Consider the following 26,222-nt stretch of genomic DNA (forward strand, 5'->3'; position numbering starts at 1 on the left):
GCAGTCCATGTGGTTTAGGTACACCCACAGTGCTGTGAGGGAGGGAGTTCCAGGATTTTGACCCAGCGTCAGTAAAGGAATGGCGATATTTCCAAGGCAGGATGGTGAGTAATTTGGAGAGGAACTTCCAGGTGGTGATGTCCCCATCTATCTGCTGCCCTTGTCTTTCTAGGTGGTAGTGGTTGTGGGTTTGGAAGGTGCTGTCAAAGGAGCCTTGGTGAGTTCCTACAGTGCATCTTGTAGATGGTACACACTATTGTGCGTCGTTGAGGGAGGGAGTGAATGTTTGTGGATGTGGTGCCAATCAAGCGGGCTGCATTGTCCTGGATGGTGTCAAGCTACTTGAGTGTTGTTGGAGCTGCACTTATCCAGGCAAGTGGAGAGTATTCCATCACACTCCTGACTTGTGCCTTGTAGATGGTGGACAGGCTTTGGGGAGTCAGGAGATGAGTTATTTGCTGCAGGATTCCTAGCCTCTGATGGGCTCTTGGAGCCACAGTATTTATATGGCTAGTCCAGTTCAGTTTCTGGTCAATGTGTTGATAGTGGGTGATTCAGTGTTGGTAATGCCATTGAACACCAAGAGGCGATGGTTGGATTCTCTCTTGTTGGAGATGGTCATTGCCTGACACTTGTGTGGCGCAAATGTTACTCGCCACTTTTCAGCCCAAGCCTGGATATTGTCCAGGTCTTGCTGCATTTGGACATGGGCTACTTCAGTGTCTGAGGAGTCGTGAATGGTGAACATTGTGCAGTCATCAGCAAACATCCACACTTCTGACCTTATGATGGAAGGAAGGTCATTGATGAAGCAGCTGAAGATGGTTGGGCAGAGGACACTACCCTGAGGAACTCCTGCAGTGATGTCCTGGAGCTGAGATGACTGACCTCCAACAACCACAACCATCTTCCTTTGTGCTAGGTATGACTCCAACCAGTGGTGAGTTTTCCCCGATTCCCATTGACTCCAGTTTTGCTAGGGCTCCTTGATGCCACACTCGGTCAAATGCGGCCTTGATGTCAAGGGCAGTCACTCTCACCTCACCTCGGAAGTTTAGTTCTTTAGTCCATGTTTGAACCAAGGCGGTAATGAGGTCAGAAGCTGAGTGGCCCTGGCGGAACCCAAACTGGGTGTCCGCGAGCAGGCTATTGCTAAGCAAGTGCTGCTTGATAGCACAGTTGATGACCCCTTCCATTACTTTACTGGTGATCGAGAGTCAACTAATGGGACAGTAATTGGCTGGGTTGGATTTGTCCTGCTTTGTGTGTACAGGACTTACCTGGGTAATTTTCCACATAGCCGGGTAGGATATTTAACACCTACCTGAAGTGGCAGATGTTGCCTTTGCTCAACGTTTCATCCAAAGGATAACACCTTTGAAAATGAAATATTCTCTCATAGCTATGGCATCAATCTACATTATGTGCTCAGGCCCTAGAGCAAACCCATAAGTGAGAATATCATCAATGTAGCCAAACTGACACTCATTCTGCACTGGTATCCCTTACAGAAAGAGGAAGAGATGTATTTACATAACATTTTTCACAAACTCAGGGATGCCCCAATACATTTTACAGTTAAGGGAGTACTTTTAAATGTAGTCAATGTTGTGATGTAGGAAAGGTGGCAGCCTGTATGCACACAAGCTCACACAATCAGTAATGACATCAGATAATTTGTTTGTCATGTTGGTTAAGAGATAAATATTGTCCAGAACACTTGAGAACTCCCCTGCCTCTTCTTCGAAATACTGTAGTGCAGGCTTGTCCAACTTACGACCCCCGGGCCTCATCCCCTCAATGTGGGCCTGGGACCAGTTATCAAAATTCCAATCAAACAGGTGAATTTCAATGGAAAATTCTGCATGGAGATGCTCCTCCAATCACAGGCCATTTCTCTCCTGCGTTTGGCAAGAGAAACAGTCTCTGATTGGAGGAGCAGCAAACACTGGCCAAGGGAAGCGGAGATATGATGGGGTTGAAACCCGGGGAACCAAGCAAAGGCAGGGCTGGAGCCCGGAGAGACGAGCAACGGCGGGGCTGGAGCCCGGAGAGATGAGCAACGGCGGGGCTGGAGCCCGGAGAGACGAGCAACGGCGGGGCTGGAGCCCCAAGAGACGAGCAACGGCGGGGCTGGAGCCCCAAGAGACGAGCAACGGCGGGGCTGGAGCTCGGAGAGACGAGCGACAGCGGGGCTGGAGCCAGGAGAGACGAGCAACGGCGGGGCTGGAGCCCGGGGAGACGAGCAACGGCGGGGCTGGAGGCCGGAGAGATGAGCAACGGCGGGGCTGGAGCCCGGAGAGACGAGCAACGGCGGGGCTGGAGCCCGGAGAGACGAGCAACGGCGGGCATGGAGCCCAGGAAGTCGAGCAATGGTAGGGCTAGATCCCAGGAAGACAAGGAAAGGAGGGGCAGGAACCCAGGGAGCCAGGTACATCAGGCCTAGGGAGGGTGATATTTAGGCAGCCTGTTGGGGAGAGAAACCGCATCAGGCCTGTGGAGGCCAATGTTTTGATGGAGTGAGGGACTGAGCATGTGTGTGGGAGTGAGAGAGTGTGTCTTTGAGTTTGTGTGGGAGTGTGTGTGTGTCTGTGAAAGCGTGCATGCGTGTATGTGTGAGTGACTGAGTGTGTGTGTGGGAGTGAGTGTGTGAGTGAATGTGGGAGTGAGAGTGAGTGACTGTGTGTTCAATAGATTAATAAATGGCATAGGAGGCAAGCTGAACCTTAATTTCCGAAGCAAATAACTGATAAAGAAAGAAATAGCAATATGAAACAATGGAACAGTAACAATGGTGTGAATGCCTTCAAATGTTGAAGCTTCTGTGGTGACGGCTTCCCAGGGAGCTCCTTTGCTATCTATCCTTGTCCATTCTCTGTTTACTACCTGGACATTTCCATCCTAATTTTGCTATGTAACCAGGTCTATGTAACTTGAGTTTCCGTATCCATTCACGGGCGTGTTTTGGCTGGATCCCTCGCTTAAAACCCACCACTCTGAGCAAGCTTTTGGTCACCTGTCCTAATGTCTCCTTATGAAGACACAATGTCAAATTTTGTTTGATGATGTTCCTGTGAAATTCCTCGAGACATTTTACTACATTCAAGGCGCTATATCAAAAGGTGTTGCTATTTTAAAAAAAACACAAAAAAGGCAAGAGTGTTAATGCTGAGCCATGGCTGACACACACTGTCTTATGAACATATTGCTGAACGCAGATTGGAATGGAAGTTCCTGCATGGCCTGCCAACAGCTCCAAGCTAAGGTCCAGCTGATAAGATGCTTTCTTGCAATCCAACCATCATTATCAACTGCCCAATACATCTCTGCGGTGCTCTTGGAGATCTCCAGAAATTAATTAAAGTTTCTCAAGTTCTCTATAGAATACCTAACGGTCTTTATCACTCCTGTTTGCTTTTGCTGTGTCACATAGTTACTAGGAAATGGATTGAATTCTCCCTTAGTCCTTCTCAGAGAACACCAACCTAATGTTCTAGCTGGATCTATCTTGTGTATTGTTACCAGAATGCTAGGGGATTGAAAAGCATGATACACTTGAACATCGTGCCAAGACTTGTATTTTGGCACTCATCATTCCAAAGTGCTCCCAGTGCCTGTGATAGACCTGTGCCACTAGAATTTCACCCTCATGTCAAATAAGTCAACATGCTCGTTCCAGGGACACCTAATTGCACTGCTAGGCGTTTCGCATAACTTAGTGCACACAAGACCATTTCGCACACTAACCATTACATTTCACTTAAATCCTCATCAGCGCATCGTATCAGCCACGGCTCACCTCTAAATCACAACGTTCCAGATTCAAGTCCCACTCCAGAGATTGAGCACAAAAATCAAAGCTGAGACTCCATTGCACTACCGAGGCAGCAGTGCATTGTCAGAGGTGCCGGCTTTCAGATTAGACATTAAACTGAGGCAGCACTTGCCTGCTCAGATGGATGTAAAAGATCCCGTGCCACTATTTCAAAGAAGAGCGGATATCCCCGGTGTCCTGGTCAATAGTTATCCCCCAATCAACATCGCAAAAGAAAATGATTATCCAGTCGTTATCAAATTGATGTTTATGGGAGTTTGCCAAATTCAAATAGGTTACCGAGTTTCCTACATTACAACAATGACCTTACTTCAAAAAGTACTTAGTTGCCTACAAAGTACTTTGCAATGTCTGGTGGTTGGGAAAAGTGCTATTGAAATGCAAGTCTTTCTTTTTATTGCTCCGACACAGTATCATAAACTGAGGGCAGAATTTTGCCGTTGGCAAGCAGGGGGCGGGGCCTGCTCCCTGACATGTAAAATGACGCAGGATGACGTCGGGCAGAACCCCCGACGTCATCCCACCCCGTTTAGATTTTCAGGAAGGCGGGGGCGCAGCAAAATCAGCTGTGGGCCCGCCGACCTGTCAATAGCCAATTGAGGCCATTGACAGGATCATTTAACCAATTGAAGGACCTGCCCATCCAACCTTAAGGTTGGCAGGCAGGCCAGGAGCCCCGGCGGCAAATAAAGAAAACATGAAGCCTCATCCAGCGGTGGGATGATGTTTCATGCAGGGTTTTAAAAATTTTAATAAAGTTATTCTGTAAATTATGAACATGTCCTAACTCATGTGACATTGTCATACGAGGGGGACATGTAAGGGTTTTTTTTTCTATTTTTAATATTTTTCAAACTCCAGGCGATCTCCCTGAGGCTGCACTTAGCCTCAGGAAGATGTGCGTCCTTTCGTGCGCATGCGCGAAAGAGCGCACTCTCGCTTTTAGGGAATCCCCCGCCCGCACAGGGAGCGCATAGCGCTTCCCGCTGGACGTCACGCTGGGCGGGCCTTAATTGGCCCACCCACGTAAAATGGCGGTGAGGCCCGCTTCGCTGGCGGGGATTGACTCCCTGCCCGCCAGAGATTGGGTCGGGCCCGCCCGCCCAACAGGCAGAAAATTCTGCCCCGAATAAATCTGAATGATGGTAGTGGTCACTTTAAATCTATCATAAGGACCATGGTGCTTTATAAGTTACAACGCTGCACAAAGGCAAACACATCATTATAATGCTCTACACACAGTTCCTTAGGTCTGTCTACAAACAGCAGGGCAAAAGACGAAGTTTGTAACTGACAATAGCCAATATAAGCAGACAAGCACGTAACGGTTGGGGCACAAGTAGACAGAATCTTACATCAGGAAGCACATATTCACACAAAGGGCAGTAGAAATTTGGAACTTCAACCTCAAAAAGCTGTGGATGCCAGTGGTTAATTGGAGCTTTCAAGACTGCGATGGATAGGCTTTTGTTAGGTAATTGTTAAAGCAATTTCAATCAATTAAGGATTCTGGAGCTTTGGCAGGTAAAGGGAGTTGAGGTGCAGGTCAGCCGCGATCTAAATTAATTATGGGGCATATCTGAGGGGCTGAACAGCCTTCCCCAATTCCTAAGAAAGCCCGCAGCCTACTATTTTCATGAACGCATTAATCCATTTATTTTTTTGTTAACTTGACAGTGGAATGTCAGGGGAGCACACGAACACTCATCTGCTAATATTACACTATACAAAAGCAGTAAATTACTTGAGAAGGGGGACTTGGGTTTCACTTCAATGAGCTGGTAATCTGCGCTTTGGAGCTGGGAAGTGATGTTGAGGAAGCTCCAATGAGGGGAGGAAACTGCTTATTCAAAGAAATGCAAAGCTGCAACTTTGGGTTTATGGGAGCTGAAACAGAAACTCGGAACACCCTGAGGCACTTTACGTTCTTCCGCTCTGCTTGCAGGGAACACAACTCTCCTGACATTCTGCTGCGAGGTCAAACTAAGTCCAAAACAAATCAGTTTACAAACTGTTCTGGCCACGACTATGCTTTGGACTCATCTCTCTCTCTTTCACATAGGTACACTTGCTGACATGCTGACCTTGAGCATGTCAAAGATCCGATGCAGTATTTACTTCTGGCTTCTTTCACCTTTCCAACCAGCCAGTTTCACCATCTACAGCAGTCAAACAGCAATGCCCCCAACAACTCCCTGCCCTTTCTATTTTAAGCCAGCCTGTCATGTTTCACCAATTCAAACTTGAGCTCAAAGAGCTATTCCTGCAAGCATTAAAAATGAAATAGTTTGGAGCACTGGGAAAGCTGGCCAGAGGATGGAAATAGAACTCCTCTTCCTGTTTACATCCCTGAAAATCTAATGGACTTGGGCAGCAAGAAAAGGATAGTTCATTTTTCACCAGGAAAATAATGGAAAATTACAGCGTTGCACAAGAGGCCACAGAGAAGCGCTGCTAAAGAATCTGTTTCCTAAATTCTTCACATAGTTCAAAAATATCTGTACTTATTTGGTAAAACAAGAGGCATGGATTTGAGAGGAGGTGTTTTTGCCCTTGCAACAGTTTTAGTGAAAGAAAGAGAAGGCCACGTTTGCACTTGTACAAAGTGTACTTTCTCATTTTACTGTGCCTAATCCAGGGCGCTGGGAATTCATGCTGCATGACCCACAGAATGCAGATTTGTGTTAAATGCACAATTTCTACTCCAGAAACAAGACTGGTTGAATGAGCTGGTTTTAAATATTAGTTGCTGAAAGTTTTTTTTAAGAGGCTCAATTATTCATTGAGGCTAAATACCAATTGCTGCCCTCAGACTTTGCACTATCCCAGTTCCTAACTTCACACAAAAAACATTGGAGAGGTCAAACACCAAAAAAGCAAGGTTGCATGCTACCCTATCAGCAAACAATGCCTACCCTCCAAGTCAGTTTATTAACAGTCAGTCTTCTTTATTTCTTCACTCAGAGGGTTGCAAATTTTCAGAATTCTCCATCGCAGAAGGTTGTAGTTGCTGAGCTGTTGAGTATATTCAAGACTTAAATGGAAAGATTCTTGGACACTAAGGGAATTAAGGGATATGGGGATAACACACAAAAGTGGAGCTGAGGTAGAAGATCACCTGTGTTTTTACCCATGATGGATAGTGAAGCAGGCTTGATGGGCCAAATGTCTGACTTCTGCTTTGATTTCTTATGTTCCTATACTTGAAGGAGTGACCAAAATGTTGGTGAAGTTCATGGGTTTTAAGATAAGTCTTAAAAGAGTAGAACAAATTGGAGAGGCAGGCATTATCCAATTAAAAAGCACAGTCTAAATACAAATCAATCATGTATTATTTTGCAAGTTAAAATTTATTTCCCTTTTAGCTTCAGGCATTTTAATATCTGATAGGCATTACACAGGATTGGAAATAATAAGTAATAACTGTATACTCAAGCAGACAGAGGTGGTAAGAGGGACATAGGAATAATGGGAACAGGAGTAGGCCATTTAGCCCCTCAGGCCTGCTGTAGCATTCAATTAGATCCTGGCTGATCTGCTAATATAAATAAGGTTAAGTGTAGCTTGGCATGTTGTTAGAATTACAATCACTCAGCTAACTAATTCAAACCATAGTTTAAACGTTTTAATATGTAATTGAGAAACCAAGGTTAAGAGGCAAGGCCCAAAGTGCTGGATGAGGTTAAAAAGCAATGGAAAGCACCAGCAGTCAGGAAGTGATGATTAGACTAAACTTTCGATTTTAGCATAAATAGGAAGAGTGGAAGGGGAGGGTAAGGTGTACCACAGACAGAATTTTAGGAAAAAAAAGTCATAATAGGAGGCAATTTAATAATTTCAACAGAACACAGAATCATGGCAATTAGAGAACAGGAGGGGGCCACTGAACTATTTTCAACCCAGTTTCTCATTTTGTTTAATATACTTCCTTTTCAAATACATATCCAATTCGTTTTAAATGATAAAAATAATCTCAGCCTGAAGTAATGCTCATGACACAGCATTCCATGTTGCAATAATCCTTTGTGTGTATGGAACAGAATCTTCTAACCTCCTGAGTTACCTATCTGGTAATAACCCTAAGCTTGTGCCTCTGTGTTACCAATTTGCAAACTGATAGAGTCAGCCCATCACCATTTACCAGCCCAAACCTTTCATAATTCTATAAGCCTCCACCGCAACTCCCTTAATCCTCTCTTTTCCAATTTTTTAAGCCTTTCTTGGTTCAGTTACAGGGAACCTGCACTTCAGCCATTCTATGAAAATACAAGTTGTTGTTAGAAAGGAGCACGTGGTGAGACATACTTGCAGAAATACGAGAAACGTTGGGGTGGAGAAAGGTTGGAGGAACCGGCTAGCAGGCAACAAAAGTTCTTGCATGGTGCCCAGGTGTATGAGGGAAAAGACCTTTCTCAGATACGGAAGCAGAATAGAGTATTAAAGTCAATGTCACTTGAACGGGAAGAGGCCATTTGGCCCATCGAGTCCATACCGGTTCCAAGCAGAGCAAACCAGTCAGTCCTATTCCCACAGCCATGCAAGTTTATTTCCCTTATGTGCGGACCCAATTTCTTTTTGAAATCATTAATAGTTTCCACTTTCACCACCCTCATAAGCAGCAAGTTTCAGATCATTACATATGGCTGCATGAAAAGTTCTTCTTCACACCTCTCCCGCATCTCTTGCTCAAGCCCTAAATCTGTGTCCCCTAGTCCTTCTACCATCAGCTGATGGGAACAGATTTTCTTTGTCTACTTTATCCAAACCTGTCATAATCTTTTACACCTCCATCTAATCGCCCCTCAATTTTTTTTGTTCCAAGGAGAACAAACTTTGCTTCTCCAACCTAACCTTATAGCAGAAATCCCCCATCCCTGGTACCACTCTAGTAAATCTCCTCTGCGCCCTCTCAAGGACCCTTCATCCTTCCTAAATTGCGGTGACCGGAACTGGGCAATATATTTCAGTTTTGGCCTAACCCTAAGAGATCTGGGGTGTATGGGCAACAACTCAATGCTGAGCTAAAGGTTTTCATCAATAGATGAGGGAAGGGAAAAAGATATGCATTTATATAATACCTTTCACACCCTCAGGACCAAAGCACTTTACAGGCAAAGAAGTATCTTTTGAAGTGTGCTAACTGTTGTAATATAGCAACCATAATGCACACAGAAAGATCCCACAAACAGCAAAGAAATAAATGATGAGATAATCTGTGTTTAATCATGTTGGTTCAGGGTTAAATATTGGTCGAGACACCGAAAGAACTCTTTTGCCTTACTTTGAAAAACAAGCTGGGTGGATGGGGCCTCAGTGTAACGTTTTATCTGAAAAACAGTGCAGCACTTCTTCAAGAGGAAAGGAAGTGAGGAAAGAGGAAAGGGGGAAGAAGAGTAAGATGGGCAGAAAGAAGGAAAGGGGAAGGGAGAAAGGGGAGGAAGAAAGTAGGTGGAGAGGAGCAAAGAATGAAGAGAGAAGAATAAAACAAGGGAGGAATGATAATGCAGGGAGGTCAAAGAATGCAGAGAGGCAAAGAGGCAGAAAGGGGAGCGGGAGGGGTGCAGAAGAAGAAGTGGGGGGAGGGTTAAAGTGAAAAGAAAGAAGCAAGAGGAAAAGGAAAGGAGAATGTCAGGAGTAAAGGGGGAAGAGAGAGACAGGGGGAGAAAATGAGGAGAGAGACAAATAAGATTTGTGTACAATTTAATACTGTTATACTATTAGTGGATATTTTACTTATTACATTAATGGCTCTAAAGGTTGATGGACATTTTCAAATTGAACTGCTCTGCAGTTCTGTGCACAAGCTGTTAGTTTGGATTTTATTGCAGTGACATGATTGCTCACAGACTTGGAATGAGAGCCTCTGCAGTGGCTTATATTTCAGGGAAGGTTGCAGCAAAATATTCTGTAACCGAGTGTTGTTTACGAGGTAACATTAAAATCCTGTAAGCAAACTTTTGCTTAGACATCAAGTAGAAATGCTCTCGTGAGATTCACAAGAAAGCCAGGGAAGTTTCTCAATTAGCATATAAAGCTAAATTCTGTTATTCCTGGAAATTATTTTCCATGATGTGAGGTTCTTCCATGAGTAAAAACATGGTGTTCTTCTGCACAGGTATAGTTGCTTAACGTATTTCTACACAGTCCACTACATGACACAAGTCAGATGCACAATCACATATGAGTTGAGGTTGGGATAGTGGGGAGACCTGGGAACAATTCTAGGCTTTAAAGTAGAGAGAAGAAGGGGGACCTAAATCAGCCCATAAAATTTGGACCATAGGATTTCAAGAAGGCAGCTCACCATCATTTTCTCAAGAGCATTTAGGGATGGGAAATAAATGCTAGCCTAGCCAGCAATGCCTACATCCCATGAATGAATTTTTTAAAAATTAGGGTGGATGGTGAAAAGAAATGCTCCTTGCAGCCCTGCCCCCGCCAGAAGTTGTAACTAAGTGCACGTGATGCTGGAAAAATATCACGATATACTTATTGTACAAGCCTAATTTGGTACCAAATTGTTACTGGAAGGTTTGAGGCTCCAATGACCCCGAGACCCAACACTACGAACTGTGGCTTTTTTTAATTAAAACTCTTAGAATCTTGTACATCAGCTTGGAATGCACTTTGGAATTCTTAAGAAAGTCAGGAAAGTTTCTCAATTAAAAGAAAGCTGGTTACAGGCCTCAATTCTTTTAATGGTGGAAATGATTTTCCCTGATGTGAGGTTATTCCATGCCTGTCTGACTGGTTTTCTATTACAATTTTTGATCAAATCCACAACTTAAAGCAGCATGCAGCTAATATTGTATCCTTAAAAACAGGTCAATTCCCAAAAATTAGTTTTAACAAATACACAATAATTTTAGGCAGAAGCTTCAAAATACCTACTTGAAAGCAATTATGGACTAAAAGAGGAGCTGTGGATAAGGACCTCTCAATACAGAGGTATCAGAGTGCTGCCCCCAGTTGCTAAATCTGCTTTCAACTGATTAGCTAGCTGCTGGGCTGATGCAAACTCTCTGCAAACATGTCTTACACAACACTTAATGTGATTGCATTGAATCATGAGAAGCCAAAAGACTCTCCATTAGTAAAATTCAACTTTAGTTTTGACGTAGTTGCCTGTCATTCACAGCCTTTAATGCTACAAGCTGAGTTCAGCAACACCCATCAGTTATAGTCACGACAGCAAACCCTGATAGAGTACCACAATGGATTGACCTAACAAGCCAAACCCCACCAAAGGAAGATATTGGGTTCAATGTATCTCTCAGGGAGGCAGTGGGGCAGGGGGTGCAATCACAAATGCTCTTAATGTCCCAGGATTTGAGAGAAAAAAAACAGACAAAGGTCTCTGTTCCTAATGACTGATGAATCCAACTTTCCATTCTGGAAATGTGCACTTGTGAACACGAAATGAGAACAGGATCATTTGCAGCTTTGTTGGCAGTCAGAAGTGGTTCAAGGGGAAGACTGGAACTAGAATGTGTTGCGTCTCCACCTGTGGCGATCCATGATCCAGAACATTGCACTTATTAAGGCAGAAACTAGTGGTGGGCATTTGCATAAGACTACAGAAGCTTTTGAAAATCTGGGGGTTGGATAAAGAAACTTTGCAGCATACTGCAGAAAGATCTGAAAATCGAGTGCCAGCAGTGACCTAAATTAAAATCTTCCCCCAATAGAAACTTGAACTTAACGGCATCACTTGACCCTCTCCCTCTGCTTAATCAGTCTGTTTGGTACACATTATATAGTTGCACTGCAGCAACTCACCAAATCTTTTGTTCCAGCACCTCCCAAACCCACAACCACTACTATCTAGGTGGGCAAGGGCAGCAGACACAAGGGAACACCGCCAACTGGAAGTTCCCCTCTAAGCTACTCACCATCCTGACTTGGAAATATATCGCCGTTCCTTCACTGTCACTGGGTCAAAATCCTGGAGCTCCCTCCCTAACAGCACTGTGGGTGAGCCTACACCACATGGGCTGCAGTGGTTCAAGAAGGCAGCTCACCACCATCTTCTCAAGGGCAATTAGGAATGGGCAATAAATGCTGGCCTGGCTAGCGATGCCCACATCCCATGAACAAATAAAAAAAGAATACACAGCATTGGTTCAATCTGAAACTACTGCACAATTAAACTTCAAGGGCTAGTTTTCATATGTGGAAAAGATTAGGTAAATATGGATTCTATTTCCTGCAAAATTCGCTATGGATACCCTCAGGATACTTTTATAAACTGGAAAATATTGATGAAGGCTGATACACAAATTAGCAAATACCTGCAGTTATTCAAAATAGCCACAAAGCTGATCCTGCTCCCTCATCCGAAGTACAGCGCAGGGTGCTAACAATTCTCATTTCCCTTTTCAGTGTTGTCAATGCTGTGGTTGGTGCTCATCTCCACCTGGCTGACCACATAATGAAAGCTGGGTTAACACTCACCCCCACAAAACAACAGCCTTCGTTCACCTGCTTGAGTGGTTAACCTTCTGCCAATACTGATCTTAGACAAACAACCTGACAATTAGGGTGATACAAGCAGGTTCCACAGCCCTGAGTTTTGAAGGATGCAAGGGTGGCAGAGAGTAAGTGGGGGTGGGGCAAAAATTAAGGAGGTGCAGGGGAGTTCCCACTTTTGCTATTTGCTTTTTGGCTAGCCATGCAGGAAGTGAACGCAGCTTCAGATTCAATGGTGATGGTCCCGCTGAAGACCCAATAAGTTGCGGATGTTATCAAACTTCACCTATGAATAATGGCCACTGAGAGCAGTTACTAGAGGACTAGTAATGCCAGTGTGATGTAACCAGCAAGAAGTCGATGTTTTCAAGAAAGGAGGGATGAAAATGCACAGAAAACAAAAAGTACATTGTTTTTGAATTTGTGCCTTGAGTTGGATATTGCCTGCAGGATGAAACACGGGACTAAGTTTTTGAAGAAACATAACTGGCCTGTCTCAAATCTTCTGTTTGCAGTTTTGTAGCGGCTCAGTGAATTGTGGCACATCCCTTTACAATTTGGACTGTGCAACCAGCTTAAAGTGGATCCCTTGTTGGGGCCTTTATCTTTTGTGCTTTTATTTCTCTTACTTAAGCTTCTCAAAGTAACAAGTCATGCTCATCTTTACAGGTGTTTTTAATGGAAGGGAAGGGAAGCAACATGTTTTTTTACGACTTCTGGAGTAAGGTGTCAATTAAGGGTCGGCCCACAACCGTGTACCTACATCAAGTACAAGGAGCTTGCACGCTCCTGTGAATTTTTTGCCTGCAACAAGAGGATGGGTTTTTGATTGCTACATAAAAGAGCGCGCGCGCACACACAAACACACACAAACTAGAGGCTATCTGAGCAATCTTTTGAATAGCTTTGAGCCGCCTTTATTAACAAACTGTTCACGTTCAGTCAACATGGCTCTTGGTTTACGAGCAGCTTTAGCCGGTGTCCTGAAGCCCTGATGAAGGACAGCTTGTGATGGGACTTCATCATAATAGGACAGAATGTGCAGCACTGAAGGGCAAAAGCATCCACCTCATTAGATTCTTTCAACAGTCCTGTGGCAAATTCTTATGTCACTTGGGTTTCCCTGAACTCTGCCCATGAAGCAGAAACAACTCAGTTGTTTTTGAGTTTATGTTTCTGAGGACACCGGTTTGAATTTTGTGAGCATTGAGGTTTGAAGAGGTCTGCTTCAATTGTTGGTGAATAAATCCTAACAACCCGATCTGTCAGTTCCAGTAATTCGATTATACACAAATTGAAGGCAATGTTGAATTAAACTTTTAAGTATGATATCCCAATCTAGACTCCATGATGCCCTAAGTGGCCTACAAAGGCAACAACTTGGACACTCTTGGTTTGATAGCTATGAGATGAGACAATGTGACAAGCCTCCAAAAGAACATTCGCTTTCATAAAATGGAAATACAAGCTGGCATCATTCAGCTTCCACCTCCTCCTCGGGCTATGGGCTGCAATGCCAATTGCAAACCACTTGATTGTGCGGGAGCAAATACTGTTCATTTGTCAACGCAGGGTGGATAAACTGGCTTCAATGGATAAAGAGACATGTTGTATTATTGTTAGGTGATGTAAAAACACAACAAATTCACTGCTTGAGTCACTTAACACCTACATAATCTCTTCGCTCATCTTCAAAAGGCAGGCAGCAAACAATAGAGTGCAGCTTGCATATTGGGGACCAGGTCCTGTACAATATTTAAATTCTCCGATCCATCTAGCGCAGATTCAAATTCACATGGAACAACCTGAACCTGTTCGCTCCCCAGCTAAGGGTGACATTGCATGTCATGCACTTGAACACATTGATAGAAAAAGTGCAGTTTAACTGATAGCACACCAGGAGATCCCCAACTCTTCCAGCACCATTTGCTTACCGAGCTCTTCAGACGCTGAATGGAAAATAGAACAATTGTGGGTGGCACTATGAACTAAAACCATAGATATCCCTGATAGACATCTGCCTAACAGGAGCACTGCACTGTCTGGGGTCAGTCACATGAGAAATTAAACCAAAGCCCTGCTCCTCTCTCAGGTCATAAAAAAGCAAGACTTGGCAAAGTGCTTTGGGATGTCCTGAGGTTGTGAGAGGCACATATAAATGCAAGTCTTCTTTTATTTTGAGTGCTCCAGTGGATAGTGCAGCAAACATTACCACAGAAACTTTGAGAACTTTCTGTATCCCAGGTAGGGAGGCAAAGCTACTTCAATTCTTGACAAAGTCATTTCAAGGAAACTCCTTTCTACTGATGGAACATCTTCAAAGTGCACTACGTATTGTCAAATCTCCTATTCCATTCTCACCTTTTCCAGTGAGTCGTGAGCAGTGTGTCAAATATTCAGAAGGAAATACATAGATTTGTAAAGCACCTGCTGATGCCTCTTATACACATCTCAGAGTGCTTCATGTGCATTAAATTCTTTGACTGATGTAGATAAATGTGAATCCAGCTGGCACACAGAAAGACCCCACAAACACCAAATGGAGTGGCTGGGCCATTTTTCTTGGCTTCTTTAGGTACCTACAAGGGTCACTAAGGAGAAACAAAATCCAATGTGTTCACAGTCTGTCAGAATCTCCTATTTAAACTCTCCCCCAACCAAAAACTCTTCTCTGTTCCCCATCTCTAAGTACATTTGGTCTCGCATTGTAAAGAACAGACAATCTTAAAGACTCACTTAGAAGCAAAGCATTGGGCCTCCTGCCCCAGCAATGAGTAACCCCAGCTCCCTAAATGCAACTTATGTCAAGAAACAAGCACCAATGTTGTGCGAGAGTACAGGCAGAAAACTACACAAACACTACTAAGAATGTTGCAATCTCTCAAGGCATCGCTCAGTCAGTAAGAATAGAGGCTGTTTAATAGGGTCCACATTATTACACCATGTCACGCACACACGTAGTTTGATTTAATTGAGGTGAACAAAGCAAATCCTGAGGTTAAATAGAGATCCATCAGTTATCAGGAGACTGGCAGTTGCCAGTACATCCATGGCTTCTCCCCAAAGTGGGAAAAACTCAGTGGGAAAGGACTGGATCTTCTCTCCTGTACCTTTTTATGCAGTGTAGAAATGTTCATGTTTGATGCCTAAAATGTGATGGGCGTGTCCCCAAATTGGTTATAGAGATAAACTGGATGGATAGTCAGACTGGATAAAACGCTCAGTTCTTTAAATATAGCTATTTGACATTGAGAGGTTAGCTGGCACAAGGTGACAAGTGTTGTGTAACTGTTTTCCAGGAATTATTTTTTTAAACTTCTACATCAGTGCCAAGAACACCACAGTACTGCAAGGAATCGTCACCTCCTGGGAATCTATCCATAAAGCAGAAGCCTACTGCTTCATCCCACTGACAGCATACTATAAAACACAGGCACACTAAACCATCACCTCCCCGAGCCAGCAGCGCCCCGCCATAATAAAAAAATGCTTTATTCCCTCCTCATCATTTTAACCTCAGTGAAACAGAGGAAAATGAATAACAGTTCCCCTTGTGCTATTATCTTTTCTGCCGCATTTTTGTCCTGGGTAACAGCAGGAAGGAAAAAAAACACAGTTTAAAAGTGCACAAGTGGCACTTGCTCCAAGGCACTGGTGGACGGCTCTGGTTGTTGAACCAGCACTGCCATTCCATTCTAATATTCAAAATAACCAGCTTGATGGTGCCGGAGACAGGCATATAAATCCCCCCCCAACACACACACACACACACACAAAGAGTATGATAGATAACTGGCAACTCGAGTTGGTGGGTTCAATTTTTAACCTCCACCCACATCCCCCACCCTTCCCTAGCCCAAAGCTATGAATGCCAGAATTGTGGCTGGGCTACCTGCTTAAAATCAGCTCATTTAATGCAATCCTGGGCCTTCTGGTCTGTATGATGCCAAAGTGCAGTCTTTCTCAATAGAAATACATCACAGGAACACTGCATTTTCAAATTCACCCACTGTTTAAGGGATAAACAACAATCCAAGAATCAGGAATCCTCCAGCTGCTATTAGGAAATTCAAACTTGGCATGCATAAACATGGGGAAAAAATGTATTGCTTCCAAATCAATTGCTGCAGCAGTGTGCAAGAAAAGATGAGTGCAACCCCAATCAAACTGGAGGACCATTGCAAGCTCAGGACAAATTTCACTCAAAATCCTCACAAAATGCAGTGTGCCATTTAGCCATCCCATTCTTTTTTTCTCTTGGAATCACACAGTGGGTTATAAAACTACATCTGCAAGCTTTCAAACTCTTTTAACGTGTTTCGCTCGTAACATGAAGAAAAATCTTTCTACCCACGGTTCCTGGTTCTGTCAGCTGCGGCTCCACACAGACACATTCACTCACCTGTAGTACCTCGACTGCAAATACGTTGAACACACGGCTTTGGACACATGGCTGGCTGATCCAAAGTCAATTACTTTCACCCTGTAAGGCTGCCGGATGGGATCAACCAGCATGATATTCTCCGGTTTGAGGTCCGCGTGGATTAAACCAAGGCTCTTTAGTTTATTCAGTGCAGTGGCCACTTGCTGTAGGATTGGCCTGATCACCTTTAGGGGCAATGGACTAAACTTGTTCTGCTTTAGAAAGTCATATAAGTTCTGTTCCAACATCTCAAACACCAAACACGTATGATTCCGATGCTGAAAGCACTCATAGGCACGCACAAAGTTAAACTCATCCGCATTTTCATTGCTCAGTCGTGCCAGGATACTGACTTCAATTTGCCCCTGCCGTGCGTAAGAGGGGTGGTTTTTTAAAATCTTTATCGCCACTATCTCATTCGTTCCCCGCTTCCAACATTTCACCACCTGACCGAAAGTCCCACGTCCGAGAAAGTCGAGGACCTCGTAGGTGTTCTTCATCGAACACAGCACTTCGTGCTGCATCAGATGGTAATCGCCATCACCACTTGCACTATTCTGTTTTGAGGCAGTGGTCACCACGGTGACTGGATTCCCCACGCCCGTCTGCAACATGGCCGGCATTATAGAAAGCTCATCCACAATCTGCATGGCGCTACCTCGGTTGTCCAGCTCCTCACTTTTTCTCTTCAGTCCGCATCTCTGGTAGCTCTCCAGCGATGTTAGACTGCTGCCTGGCCTCTCGCCCTGGGGTGCCACTGCCAGAGGCTGCTGCGGCGCCTGCGCTGCTGTGACCCTGGCGGCACAAGATGGGTTCAATGTAATGGCACTCGCTGCCACCAAAATGTTCTGTCCACGAGGTCTCCCAATGGAGTTCTTCAGCTGAAAGGAAGAGTTAACCACGTGAGACGGGTGGGCAATTCCAAGGTTCCGTCCGTTTACGTAAGTCCGCGGACAAGTTCTCTCATGGTATGCGCAACTACTTGGCTCGACTTTCAGTTTCTTCACACTACAAAAGGCACTTGTCTGAGTTTGATAAATGTGTGGTGGGCAGACCAAAACTTGTGAGGCCATACCTGCGTGGACAAAGAAAGAAAGAGGTTAATGAACATGCAGAGGGTGTAAACTGTATCCGTTCACACACACACAAAAATTTCACAGTGGGGCTCTGTTCTGTAGCACGTAGCAATCCCCACTCAAATCCCAGTCAGATAGTGAAGACTTCCAAGTTTCTGTGAGCCCTAATTAGGCAAGCTTCAGTGAGTGATCACTGAATAAAACGCCAAACAAAAGGGCATGGTCCAAATTAGCCCCTTGAGGTAAAATGTGCCACCTACCATCCCAGCAGCAGCTAAACCCTCCTCCTCAGTTGCAGTTGCATCTTGAGTGACGAGTGGTCAGCATGAAGAGGAAGAGGAAAGAACCTGGACATTTCAGCCAGGTACTCCATGTCCAATTAAATTATTCATTGAAACTTTGCAAACCTATATGATTGGCCCAGTACTGCAGAGACCAACTCCAAACAATGAAATATAGTGAAGTACAATTCACAAAAAAAACTACCTGGGGCTGGCCTTCAGGTATTAACACTGGCTCAAACTGCTGTTCCTTTTACAGCTGGGAGTGAGATGAACCAGCTCCCACTTAATTCACGGAACACCTTCACTGCTTGGACAATCAGTGGGCACTGACCTGTCAATATATGGGGTAACTTGCAAAGAAAATTAAAAATGTAAATAAGGTCAGCATTACCATACAGCATACAATGGTTGCAATCTTAAAGTGAAATGCATAATGAACAAGTATGTTACAGCAATTTAAATCATCTGAGTCATCTATTCAGGAGTTTTGAGGTTGTTCAAACCAGCGAGATATAAATTATCCTGCACACAACATATCTGTTTTATCTTTATCTTCTCTAACTAACTTGATCTCCTCTGGATCTCAAAGTACCTGTGGCTAAATAACACCTTTCATGTCCTCGGGATATCCCAAAGCACCTAACTTAACTTCTTTTAAACTGAAAACTACTTGCTTATAGAAAGTGGCCACAAACACCCAGACAATAAATAACCAGTTCAATCTGTTTTAGTAAAGTGGGTTGAGAGACAAGTGTTTATTGAAGACACAGGGAGAACCCACCACCCGACCCGCAGCTCTTCTTGTGTCATGGGATGTTTTACATTCACCATCTGTCATCTCAACAAAAAAACCACCCCAATACAGTACTCGGTCAGCACTGCAATGAACTGCTAGTCTAGATTACATGCTCAAACTCTGAAGCTGAGCTTCAGCCCACGACCTGCAGACTCATGAACACAAGGGTTACAACCGCAGACAAATGTCCCGAACCAATTCCTATTGCCATCAGTGAAAAAAAGTTAAGATTAGGATAGGTTAACTAAAATGAGGTTTCACCAGCAGAATTTTGATGTGATGTTAAACCATTTTGAGTAAGATTAAAAAAGACAAAACGTTCTTTAAACGTGAATGAAAAATGCTTGCCTCTCGAGCACGTTTCTACACCCGCGTCAATACCAAATTTTAATACTGTCAAAACTCTTTTAATTTACGATAATATTCACGTGCAGAAATGTCCTGCAGCCCAGCACATAATACAATATCCTTTAGAACATCCAATACTGATAGAAAATCATTTCTGAAGGCGGTGAGATACAACTGTTGAAAAGTCTTGTTCGGGCAGGTAAATGGAAAGAACTTCTCGCCCTACTAGGCAATTAGATGACAAATCTTAATGTCAAGCCTAGGGCTGCGTTACACAAGTGAATTTCAGTAGCTATTGATAATAGGACTAGGTGCCTGACAGGAAATCGTTCTGTGATGCTCGGCACTCTACATCCCCCAATATAAATGTAGCAACAGTGTCACTGGGTACCAAGAGCTCAGTGCATCACAGTGTGGTGTCACAAAGGAGGAGCTCTGATCATCACATGAAGTTTGCCTGTGTGTTTTTTTTAAAAACAGTAACATTTTATCTATGAAGCCATTATCCCTGTACGTCAATAACACATCGCATTTACACAACTTCTTTAACATAGATAAAGCCACTAGGCACTTCACAGAAATGCTGTCACTCAAAATTTGACAGTGAGCCATATAAGGAGATATTAGGACAGATGACCAAAAGATTGGTTGGTATGTTTTAAGGAGTGTCTCAAAGGAGAGAAAGGCAGAGAGATTTAGAGAGGAAATTCCAGAGCTTAGAGTCCAGGCAATTGAAGGCACAGTTGCCAATGGTGGACCAATTAAAGTCAAAGATGTTCAAGTGGCCAGAATTGAGAGGCTGAAGGAGGTTACAGAGATAGGGAAAGGTAAGGCCATGGAAGGATTTGGGAACAAAGAAAATAATTTAAAATTGTTGCCACATTGGAAGCTAATAGGACATCATTAAGTGCAGGGTTAATGGGTGAATGGGATTGGGTGCGAGTTAGAATAAGGACAATGGAGTTTTGGATGAGTTCAAGTTTATTATGTAGGGTGGAAGATGGGAGGGTGGCCAGGAGAGTGTTAGTATAGTCATGTCGAGAGGTAACATGTTGTAGCGCAACTGATGACCAGATGTGCACAGTTTGTACAAGTGGGTTCAAATGAATTGCAATCAGGAACAGCCTAATGTCTAGGCTGAGCTCAGCTAAATGAGTACAGACTTAAGCATAGAGTTTGGCACCTGCCTGGTGTGCATGGCTAAGCTCCTCAGTGGATACTGTCACTTAGCCATTGGAGAGGCATGCTGAGATAAATCACTTTACTGTATGCATCCCAAAAACTGTCAAAGAGGATTAAATGAAAACTATAAGGTTCTAGAATAGAATAGTACACCTGATCACCACAGAGTTTTTTTTAAAAAAACGGTCAAGTCTTCAGTTGTAGGAACGAAGATGCTTCAACAGGTACAAAAGGCCACTAATGACAACATGAAATGATGAGCTTTTAACTTTCTTCTGAGAAAGTCAATGTCATTGAACAATGATAAATTCAGGAAGACCAGCTAGCAAGCAAAGATAGTCTCTTCCACACTGGCACACAATTCAGTGTGCGTCTGCAGAGTTCAGGGAGTCATGTATTACCAAAAACGCCAAGGCTCTAATGTTTAATCAATTTTAATCTAAAAAAAAGAACAACTATCAACAGTAATTTTGCTAAGAGTATAAAATCAAATTATTTTTAAAAATCAGGTTTAACTTGCAATATCCCTTTATTTCTTAGTGCTGATTATGGGGGAAAGATTACATACATGATGGAGTTTTGCCCTCTCTTCAAACAATAGCAAGGCATTGATCACATACCTTAATCCTATTCCCTCAAACACTTGTTCAGGATGGAATTATTGCTCTGGCCTATCTACCTCTTCTTTAATTATACAAGTTAAAATAAATTTCAGTCATCTTTTATGCACAAGAGCAGGAACACAAAGCCAGAACATCTTCAAGAGACTTCAGTCTGTTTGTGAATTCCCCAATTTGAACAGCAAGATAAGAAGAAAAGAAGTATGTTGATTATTTTCACAATCAAGCCTTCTCTACCATTGAATAGGATCATGGCTAATCTTCTACCTCAATTCCACTTCCCTGTCCAATCCCCATATCCCTTGATTCCCTTAATGTCCAAAAATCTAGCAATCTCTCTTTTGAATATACTCATCAATTGAGCCTCCACAGCCTCTGGGGGAAGAGAATTGCAAAGATTCACAAACCCCTGAGTGAAGAAATTTCTCCCTATCTCAGTCCTAAATGGCTGTCACCTTATTCTGTGACTATGACCCCTAGTCCTAGGCTCTCCACCCAGGGAAACAGCCTCTCAACATCCACCTGGTCAAGTCCTGGAAGAGTTTTATGTGTTTCAATGATATCACATGTCATTCTTCTAAACTCCAGAGAATATAGTCCTGATATTCATTTGGGTTGCAGGTACCTTGATCACTTTTGCAGGGTAAAGTGGCTGGAAACTGATGACGATTTTCAAAAATGAAAGAGGGCTATTACGTTGGGGTGCTTCACAAAGCATACCACGTCAAGCGCATGAGTGTTAAATCAGTTTCCCATAAAGCCAGCTTCAAAACCCAGCTACCCCAACTATCTTGCAGCACATGCAATTTAAACACAAAGATTCAACAAATCTGTCACAGCTGTTTACATTTATAAAAATTTATAAAACAAGGGCACAACATAGTTGATGAGACCATCATAGTACTATTGCAAAACTCACTCTTAACCATTCTCCATGTGCCCAGTGAAAATAATCAACATACTTTCAACTACTTTCCATTATGTTTCTAAAACAACCAGAAGAACAGCACAAACCCATTAATTTAAAAAAAGACTTGGATTATTTAATGAAAATCCAAGTTCCTCCTTCTGGTCACTGCTATTCTTTGTAAAAGCAGAAGTTCTGCTGAAAACTTTCAATTATTTGCCACAGACTTACCTATGGCAGCTCGCCAAGAACGTGTACAACTAAAAATTCCCAATAGTCATAAAAGATTGCACTAAATGACAACATAAAATAGAAAAAGGTACATACAGTAACCTTACCCTGGTTTTTGCTGCTGTGCCTGCCATTTGCTGTTCAGAGTTACCTTGAACCTAAATATGCTGAGCTCTAGGTAACAGGATTGAGAGGAAGCTGCCCAGCCATTGTTACAACACTTCCTGTTCAACTATGACTACCCAGGCTTCATTGCTTGTGATGAGTCTTTTCAAGAGCACAGCAGAGAGCCCTGGAATTCCTCACACGTCTCTACCTCTACAACCTCCTCCAGTCTTATTATCCTCCTATCATGCCCTTCAGTCCTTTTTATCTAGCCCTTTGTACATTCACCCCTCTCTCTTCACCCTACTACAGATTCTAGCAATTTCCCTAAACCCTTTTCTCTGGGAATCCCTGCTGTTGACCCTTCTCAAAATTCAACCAAGCTTGAGGTCACCCCATCTTAATTTAAATTTGCTCACCAAAATACATTTGGAAAGCACCTCTTACATTAGAGGAGCTACAGAAAGGTGATGAGTTTCACTTGGAGTCTGCGTTGAAAGAACAGCTCTGTTGTCAGTAATCAATTTAATTAAAGATTATTTTTAATTCATTGTCAGGATATGGATGTTGCTGGCAAGGCCAGCATTTATTGCCTATCCCTAGTTGCCCATGAGAAGATGGTGCTGAGCTGCTTTCCTGATACGCTCTGTCCATGTGGTGAAGGTACAACCATAGTGCTTTAGGTAAGGAGGTCCAGGAGTTTGACCCAGCAACGATGAAAGAACATTCTATCCCTATAAACAGAACCAATAAAATGATAGCCTAAATTCAATAAATCTTTATTTTTTTTATCACGCGTAGTGGCCATGGTGTGTCTGCTGCAAATGTAAACTAATCATGTAAAGGGCCACAATTCAAAGTACTTGCAAAGAGTGACTAACACTTGGAATGGCCTTTTGAGTACTGCAATAGAAGCAAAATTCTAGAATTGTTCAATAAGCAATTGGTGTCAATGAAAGGCCTTCTGCACTCAGACATCTATGAGAAATCACCAATTGATGACTACGCATGGCAAAATTCAAAGCAGAATGGAACCTATGTGGTTCTAACACATTCCCTACTTGAGACTTGTGGCATTTTGTCTATTAGTTGTGGCAGATCCAAGAGAATTATTTTAATAAATACTCTTTCCAACCCAGGAATAATGAAGTAAACAGCCTAGCAACACCATTTAATTTTCTGCCCACCTCATTATTTCTTTAAGATATTTGGGCGATGTATTTTCAAGAGCATTTCAAAGCTGGCAAGACTCAGCATCATTCAGCTACTCAAAAGAATAACTGATTCATTGAATAATGAAAACAGCATATTATGCCATCGTAACTGAGTGAATGTTAGCCATGGGTTGCAGCATGCAAGGTAAAAACTCGAAGAGAGCTTTGCACCAACTGAAAGGGTGCTGGAAGCAGATTCCATAGGAATTTTCAAAAGACAATTGGACACGTACATGAAGAGGGCTAATTTGCAGGGTTATGAGGATATAGCTGGGGTGTGGGGCTAAATTAGATCGTTCTTTCAAAGAGCCAGCATAGATATGACAGGCCAAATGGCCTCCTCCTATGGTATAAGATTCTAAGATTCATTGGCGTCAAACAATTCAGAGAATGTCAAAACCTAAGGCACTTTAGTTCGACCAACAGAGCTAAAGGCTGATTTATGTATGATATATTTGTCAGTTACACAATAGAGCGTCTTCTAATACAGGCATCAAGCTTCAGCAGCAAAGCAAACTATCCTCTACTTTGCCCCAAAATAATGCAATAAACTCCAAAGAAGACCATTACCTACTTGTGTTTACCATTCACCTAAACACCCTTTGTGGTGTGTCTCCAAGTGTGCCAAAAGGTACAAGGTTAGAAGAGATCTACATAGTATATGACTAACCAAACAATTCACAATATCAGTGGAGAATTCCATTCTACTAACTGAAAGTTTAAAAGGATAGCAGATAAACGTCCGATCACAACAACAATGGCATCTTGCATTTTTATATAGTGCCTTTAATGTAGAAAAGCACCTGAAGGCGGTTCAAAGGAGTGTTATCAGCCAAATAAAAACTTGTCAACAAGCCAATAGGAGGAGACATTAGGACAGCTGACCAAATGCTGGGTCCCTCTACAATGACAGCTTTTAACTCAATTTCTATCGTGCGCAGAAGGTCTGCTAGTGCCCTTGGAAGGATAGTCAAACTTTGAGAGGAGAGAAAAGAGAACACAATAACTCCCAAATAAGGTTTCTGTCCTTCACTCAAAAAAAACTTCGCCCTCACTTGAGACTGCGTCAGTCACAGGTTACTGGGCAATCCTCACTTCTGAGAATATATGATTTCCCTGAATTTATTCATTTCTTTGTTGTGATCTTGAGTCATACATTTTGTTGTTCTGGTCTGTAGTTCTGGGCTTTTTTTTTTCTCCCCCTTGTAATTTCAAATTTCTGCTTTTAAAAAATAAGCAACAGGGGGAAAAAACTGTTTCTCAGAAATCAGGCCCGTCTATCAATCTTTAAATAACTAAATTTATACAAAAATGGTCCTAACCCGTGTAATGTGGCTTGGATTCTCAGTGAAAAGGGATTTTTTTTGAAAATTATATCGACCAAGGCAAATAATCAAAATGAAGAAAGGTAGTCAGAGTGGCAGGGGAAAAGAAGTTAATTCAGTTTTGCTGTCCTATAAGTAAAGGGCTGTAAAGAAATTAATAAATGCAGATCTTGGATTGAAAAAGATGCATCAGACAGCAGGTGCCTCATGCCAAAGGGCGCTGTGTCACCATATTGGTAAGACACAAGTCTCTGTATGCCATTCAGTAATACAGTTGACTCTTAGCTGCCCTCTGAAATGACCTAGCAAGCCACTCAAATCAAGGTCAATTAAGGATGGGCAACAAATGCTGGCCTTGCCAGCGATGTCCACATCCCATGAAAGAATACATTTTTTTAAAAATCTGCCACACAGATATTACCTCATCTGTACCTTTTCACAACTTGTTTCAAAGCATCTGGCAGGATAGCTTGCTTATTTTTCCTATTAAAAAATGTCTGTGATGAAGGTAGGTGATCCTTTCATTAAAAAAAGTTGCACTTCAGCAACATGAAGACAGGCTTCGCTAGCATCCTTCACAACCTCAGGACATCCCAAGGTGCTTTACAGCCAATGAAGTACCTTTTTTTTTATATATGTAGTCATTGTTGAATTGTAAAAAATGAAAATCAAAGTGATAATGATCAGATAGTCTGTTTTGATTATGTTGGTTAGGGCTAAGTATCGACCAGGACACTGGGGAAAACTCCTCAGTTCTTCTTCGAAATAGTGCCATGGGAGGGCAGGCAGTTTAATGCCAAAATCTTACATGGAGGCGATGGCCCTGTTCCCCAGGTTGAAAACTTGAGAGCGAACTGCCTCCACGTGGCTGGGGAATCGCAACTTGCATGTTTTATTATTCTAGGGCTGTTGGGTCATTAATTAGTTCAGGGCAAAGCCGCTCCCCATCTGAGAAAAGTCCAACATCCAAGAGCTGTCGATCAATCAAATGGCCAGCTGCTCTCTAGTCCCAGAAGCAACTCCAGGAGCGATGGCCACAGCTGGAACTGCAGGCGGTCCCAAAGAGGGTTTGTCACTGCAGTCTGATAACAAGGTGAGTGGGGAGTTTTAGCTGGGGCCAGGCTGGCAGGTCCCAGCAAGTGGGGTGGGATCAGGAGGGCATGTAAGAGAGGGTAATAATGTGGGAGAGGCGTCGCCATTGGACACACAGTGCCCAAACAGGGAAGAACCCCATCCCTGAGTGTCCAAGACCATAGGGTCAACCCACTTAAGTACCTCAATCGGTCCAACGACAGGCAGGTTGCCCGACGCCTCCTCCCGCTGTCAGCAAAATACCAATGGAGGTGGGCAGGTGACCAAAACGCCACCAGTGCTGTTTAAGCCCATTCTGGCATGTTCCAGTAGGGG

The 26,222-nt window shown here is 43.1% G+C and overlaps 1 protein-coding gene across 4 annotated transcripts in view; it reads right to left on the reverse strand.

Annotated features, from left to right (window-relative positions):
- The window catches only part of hipk3a (homeodomain interacting protein kinase 3a), a 240,478-nt gene that overhangs the window by 145,485 nt on the left and 68,771 nt on the right, over nt 1-26,222 (reverse strand). For all 4 annotated transcript variants that reach the window (XM_078549403.1, XM_078549405.1, XM_078549402.1 and 1 more), the window contains one exon: nt 16,707-17,802. In XM_078549403.1, coding sequence (XP_078405529.1) covers nt 16,707-17,800 — 1,094 coding nt within the window. In that variant the 5' untranslated portion in view covers nt 17,801-17,802. The remainder of the gene's footprint in view (nt 1-16,706; nt 17,803-26,222) is intronic.

Source organism: Cetorhinus maximus, chromosome 9, assembly GCF_964194155.1.
Source record: "Cetorhinus maximus chromosome 9, sCetMax3.hap1.1, whole genome shotgun sequence".
Lineage (NCBI taxonomy): Eukaryota > Metazoa > Chordata > Chondrichthyes > Lamniformes > Cetorhinidae > Cetorhinus > Cetorhinus maximus.